Source organism: Guillardia theta (genome assembly GCF_000315625.1).
Source record: "Guillardia theta CCMP2712 unplaced genomic scaffold GUITHscaffold_354, whole genome shotgun sequence".
NCBI classification, from domain to species: Eukaryota; class Cryptophyceae; order Pyrenomonadales; family Geminigeraceae; genus Guillardia; species Guillardia theta.
Window position 1 is genome coordinate 4,775 of NW_005434323.1, and position 5,447 is coordinate 10,221.

The following is a 5,447-nucleotide window of genomic DNA, read 5'->3' on the forward strand; positions in this document are numbered from 1 at the left end:
GGAGGAGGAGGAGACCTCTCCAACAAACACTCCAGCTGGGGAAACGTGTCGAGCTAGGGGCTGACCCCAGCAGCCGCTCAGCATGATCCGGTGCACGATGAAGTTGGATCGGTTGCTGCTGTAGCCGGTGGAGGCGCATCCTAAGCTCTTGCGGTCGCATTCGAAGAGCAGAGGAGCCTCAAAGGGAACGCGAGCTCCTGATACGCTTTCAGCCGTCTCTCCTCTTCCTCTGACCACCGCCTCCCCTCCGGCCACATAACCATCCCCCCTCCTCCTCCTCCTTCACCACTGCCAGCCTTGGCTTCTCATCGTTCTATCCCGGTGCTGCCTCCCTCTTTTGAACCTACTCCCTTCGCTCCATCGCCTCCTCTTCTTCACCTGTCTTGAGCTTCTCCAGCATCTCCACCCAGCAGGCGCTGACTTGAGCATCGGTGGAGGAGAGCGAGACATTCTCAGGCGAGGGGATCATAGCGACGTAGAGGATGACAGAGTCATTTGACTGCGAGAAGTTTCAGCACATTCTCCTGCTCTTGCTCCTCCTGATCCTCCTCTTCCTTCTCCTCGTCATCATTATAATCCCGCAAATCATCATCATCACCACCAACACCACCACCACCAGCAGCATCTCCATCATCATCATCATGATCTCCTCCTCCTCCTCCTTCCTCTCATCTTCATAGCCCTCACCCATGACCTCCTCCTCTTACCGGGATCGTGAACGGCTGTCCAACGGGATTAGCGTCCCATCCAGCTTTGATCGCCCATTTCTCGACGCTGACAGGATTTGACGTCTCGCTCTCCGCCCCTTCGAGGCTCAGCAGTTGGCTCGCCTCCTGCAAGATACTTCAGTCCCCTCCAACGATTTTCCTCTTAGTCTCTGCTACACTGCCTACAAGAGCCATCGACTTCTGCCTTCTCCCTCCCTCCGTCTCCTCCTCCTTGTTCCCTCCTTCCCTCACGCACTCACCAGAGAAAGTTTGCGGGCTTGCGAGCTCCGCACTTGCTCATTCAGCTCGGGGATGATGTTTGGAACACTGCCGGCCTGCGAAGATTTCAATTGAGACATCGCATTTGTCATCAACATCACCACCACCACAAGCACCACCACAAGCACCATCATCATCTCCATCAGCAGCAGCGACAACACAGCCATTGCCATCAACAACAACTCCATGTATCATCTCGGATCATCTCACCTGAACGATCAATCTGAGAGACGAGAGAGGTCTCAGCGTAATGGCTTGACTTGTCGTGTTCTTTAACACGATAGCTGAGATCTGGATTCCTTGTGCCTGTGAAGAAGATGAGCAGAATGAAGATGAGGGGCCAGCAGGGGGGAGGGGAGATGGGGAAGGAATTTGGATGGGAGGGAAGGAGGAGAAGAAGGAAAGGAGAGGAGGGTAAGGGAGGTGAGGGGAAAGAGAGGGAAGGGAGCGAGGAGGAGAGGAAACGAAAGGGAGCTTGAACGGAGAGCAGGGGGAGGAGGAGAAAGGAGCTCCAACCTGTGCCAAGATGATCTCGTCTATGTAGGGCTGAAGGTTAGCCTCCTTGGGCTTGAACAGCTCTATGAAGTCCGTGCTCTCTATACCTCCCATGCCTGGCAACACTGAGCGGATGGGCTGCTGTGAGCTGCTGAGAGGAGGCGTTGTGGACCCAGACACTGCTGACGGGCTTCCTGCTACTGCCTGAGTAGGAGAGGAGGAGAGCGAGGGAGACAAAGCCTTCTCCGTGTCTGCAAGGACAGTTAGAGTGCACAGAACTCAGGAAGAGAGGCCAGGAAGTGTAGTGAGGAAAGGAGGAGGACAAGGACAAGGACAAGGACAAGGACAAGGACAAGGACGAGGACGAGGACGTGGACGAGGAGGAGGAGAAGGAGGAGGAAGAGGAGCAGCAGCAGAAGCAGGATCAACCTGAATGCGGCAAGTTTTCCACTGTGAGCAGGGAGGCAGTCTGATTGAACGACTGCGACAGGGAGAAGGATCCGGTCGCCGACCGGCTCTCCGGCCTCTTCTGCCCTTGAAGAGCAGCGGTGACTCTACGGGAGGAGGAGGAGACGGGGCTCGTGGCCCCCGAGCTCGGGGAAGAGTCAGGAAGGCTGTTGTAGCTTCCTCGCCCCGAGTCTGTGAGGGGAGATCATGAGCAGGTGGAAAGCGGCGAAGAGAGAAAGGGCAGGAGAGAGGAGGAGAGGAGAGCGAAGGAGAGGAGAACAGAGGGAAGGGGAGGAGAGAGGAGGAGAGGAGAACAGAGGGGAGGGGGGGGAGGGGAGGGGTGGGAGCACAGGGAAGGAGAAGATAGAAGCGAAGGAGGAGGAGGGAAAGGTGAACAAAAAGAGGATGGAAGAAAGAAAAACGGGATGGAGAGAAACATAAACTTGCCGAAAATGGCGATCTTGTTAGGAGTGCCAGAGGAGTAGCCTTCGCTGTACGCTGAGCCCTGGGAAGAAGCGGTAAGAAGACAAGATGAGATGATATGGCAGACAGAGACGACGAAACGAGGAGAGGAGAGTTGGGGAGGGGAGGGGAGAGGAGAGGAGCAGATGAAGGACAGAACAAGACAGTAAGAAGGCGGAATGACTCACAGCTCCAAAACCAACTTGACCATTCAGGAGCGGAGGGTTCAACAGCAAGTCGACATAGCCGGGAACGACGTAGTTGCATCGCATGTTGAGACAGGGCCACTTGCCCTTGTCGTTGAAACTTTCGATGAACATGCTCTGGGTCTTGTCTACATCGTATGTCTTCCAGACGGACAGCAGGGAGATGGTGGAGTCAATGACAGAGAAGAAGGAGGCAGGAGGAGGGCTGTCTGACTGGATGACACCTTCTTCTGCGAAGTGCAAGATGAGTATTTCTTGCTTCTCCTCGTGCGACGACCTGCGATGGTGCATGTCAGAGTGCTGAAGAGCGCGTGGGAGAGGAAAGGATAGAGAGCGGGACAAGCAGGAGCAGAAAGGAAGGGAAGGCACCAGGAGGAACGAGGAGGAACGAGGCAGAACGAGGAGGAACGAGGAACGAGGAGGAACGAGGAACGAGGAGGAACGAGGAGGAACGAGGAGGAACGAGGAGGAACGAGGAGGAACGAGGAGGAACGAGGAGGAACGAGGAGGAACGAGGAACGAGGAGGAACGAGGCAGAACGAGGAGGAACGAGGAGGAACGAGGAACGAGGAGGAACGAGGAGGAACGAGGAGGAACGAGGAGGAACGAGGAGGAACGAGGAGGAACGAGGGAGGGGATGGGAAGAGGAGAAGATCAGAAGAGAGAAGATGACTGAGAGATCAACAAGAGGATGTATGCTTGTTGATGTCAGGGACACGTTCTCGATCCTAAACAGCATACCAGAATTGATTGGCAGATAAGTTTGCAACAATGAGCGGCTCCAGAAAGAGGCCGAACTCACTGCACTTGTACACGATCTCCACAACCTCCACACTCTTCCCTTCCTCCTCCTGCAACAACTCGTGAGGGAGACAACGGCTCTTCCCGCCTCCTCCTCACCTTCATCAGCCTCTCATAGTCCTGATAGTCGACCAACTTCTTGTCCTGCAGGTCTTCGCACCTCTCCAGCAAGCTCGACAGCTGCGACACGTCAGGTAAAGATCAGTAAAGCAGCGCAAGACCTCAGAAAACTCTTGCTCGAGCTCCGCCACTGAGATCAGTCCGTCCCCTCTCACGTCCAGTTTGCTGAACAGCTCCTGCAACAGACGAGTCATTCATATCCCTCCTCCTTCTCACTTTCCCCCCCTCCCCTTCCCCTTCTCCCTCATCTCTCTCCTCGCCCGTCGGCTACTTCTCACCATAACTCTGCCCCATCCCCTGCCCCTTTTCTGCACTCCTCCTCTCTTCCTATCTCCTCTCCTCTCTCCTCTCATCCTCTCTCCTCTCTACCCTCCTTCTCTCGCCCTCCACCTTCGTCAGCCGCTTCTTCCTTCCATCAAGCTCTGAGCGGCGGTAGGAGACATGCACTCCAGCAGGAGGAGAAACGGCGAAACGGAGAGGCAGGTGATCGCTATGGTTGCTGACCTGAAGGGGAGAGTGAGAGAAGGAGAGGAGAAGAGAGCAAGAGGATGATAGAAGAGCGACAGCGAGGAAGGAGAGCAGAGGAGAGCAGAGGAGAGCAGAGGAGACAGGAGGGGAGAAAAGACAGAGAACATGGCTGGAAGGAGGCCAACATCGTGAGGGCTAGCGAAGAGGAGGAGGAGATGAAAGAGGTGGAGGAGGAGGTGGAGGAGGAGGGCGACGTTGAGGAGGGAGAGGAGGAGGAGGAGGAGGAGGAGGAGCTTACTGTGAAGGAAGCTTTCATCGTGTTGCCGAGGTTTCTCGAAGTTCCCAGGTCGATGAACTTCGTGCTCAGCTTCATAATTGACTTGCCGATGCGGCCCTGAGCAGCAGCTGGGAATTAGCGGAGGAGGACAAGGACAAGGACAAGGACAAGGACAAGGACAAGGACAAGGACAAAGAAGAGGAAGAGGATGTGGAAGAGGACGAGGACGAGGAGGACGAGGACGAGGACGAGGACGAGGACGAGGACGAGGAGGACGAGGACGAGAACGAGGAGGATGAGGAGAACGAGGAGAGGATGAATCAGGGTCTTGCCTTCATTTGGAATCCCTGCTGCACAATCGACTCCCTTGTCTCAGGATCCACTAGATCGACAGTGATCCCAACCACCTGAAAGAAACGCAAGAGGAGGAGAAGATAAGAAGAGATGGGAAGAGGGAAGGACGAGGACGAGGACGAGGACGAGGACGAGGACGAGGACGAGGATGAGGACGAGGATGAAAAAGAAGAGGGAGAAAGAAGAGGAGAGAGTTGAGCGAGAGGAGTAGGTCAGCGACAGACGTTGAGAGGAGCAGGAGAGGATGAGATACCAGCTCACGTGAAACTCCCTTGTTGTACTCGTCCCACAGAGTTGTGGCACCGAAACCAACCTGAAGCATCGAGGTGAGGGAGGAGGGAAGAGAAGGAGGGGGCAGAGAAGGGAACGCGGCATGGAGGAGAGGCAGATGATACAAGAGAGTAAAGAAATGTAGAGGCGGAGAGCAGAAGAGGAGGATGAAGAGGAGGATGAAGAGGAGGTGATGGAAGTGGGTCAAGAGGAGCTGAGAGGCAGGTCAACCGTATCCCACTTCGAACTTTCTTTCTTGCCCTCCACAGGTGCGAGGATGCAGATCCAAACAGTGATCTCGTGCTTGGGGAGGAGGTGGATGTTCTCGGCGGGTAGCGACAGGTCCTTGTCCTGCCATGAGCATGAGCGACGTCAAGGAGGTCGGCGGATCCTACAGAGAAGATGAGGATCTGGTTAGCGAGGTTCGAACGGATAGAAAGGAGGACGCTGTCCGTCTCATGCACACTGACGATCTTCATCTCCACCTGAGAGCAAGTGCAAAGTCAGAAATCGCTCCCTGCTGCCCGCCACCCTCGTCTCTGCATCCTCTCCCTCCCTCCC

The 5,447-nt window shown here is 55.5% G+C and overlaps 1 protein-coding gene across 1 annotated transcript in view; it reads right to left on the minus strand.

Moving 5' to 3' along the window:
• The window catches only part of GUITHDRAFT_166922 (hypothetical protein), a gene marked incomplete at its 3' end in the record, with an annotated part of 15,600 nt that overhangs the window by 4,493 nt on the left and 5,660 nt on the right, over window positions 1-5,447 (minus strand). The window contains exons 19-36 of the mRNA XM_005818194.1: window positions 5,282-5,371; window positions 5,118-5,237; window positions 4,870-4,929; window positions 4,619-4,669; window positions 4,284-4,379; window positions 3,908-4,021; window positions 3,619-3,693; window positions 3,497-3,577; window positions 3,338-3,447; window positions 2,579-2,873; window positions 2,376-2,433; window positions 1,911-2,120; window positions 1,503-1,732; window positions 1,197-1,292; window positions 968-1,042; window positions 708-833; window positions 379-499; window positions 16-197 (exon numbers count right to left, since the gene is read on the minus strand). Of these exons, the coding sequence (XP_005818251.1) occupies window positions 16-197; window positions 379-499; window positions 708-833; window positions 968-1,042; window positions 1,197-1,292; window positions 1,503-1,732; window positions 1,911-2,120; window positions 2,376-2,433; window positions 2,579-2,873; window positions 3,338-3,447; window positions 3,497-3,577; window positions 3,619-3,693; window positions 3,908-4,021; window positions 4,284-4,379; window positions 4,619-4,669; window positions 4,870-4,929; window positions 5,118-5,237; window positions 5,282-5,371 (2,190 nt within the window). The remainder of the gene's footprint in view (window positions 1-15; window positions 198-378; window positions 500-707; window positions 834-967; window positions 1,043-1,196; window positions 1,293-1,502; window positions 1,733-1,910; window positions 2,121-2,375; window positions 2,434-2,578; window positions 2,874-3,337; window positions 3,448-3,496; window positions 3,578-3,618; window positions 3,694-3,907; window positions 4,022-4,283; window positions 4,380-4,618; window positions 4,670-4,869; window positions 4,930-5,117; window positions 5,238-5,281; window positions 5,372-5,447) is intronic.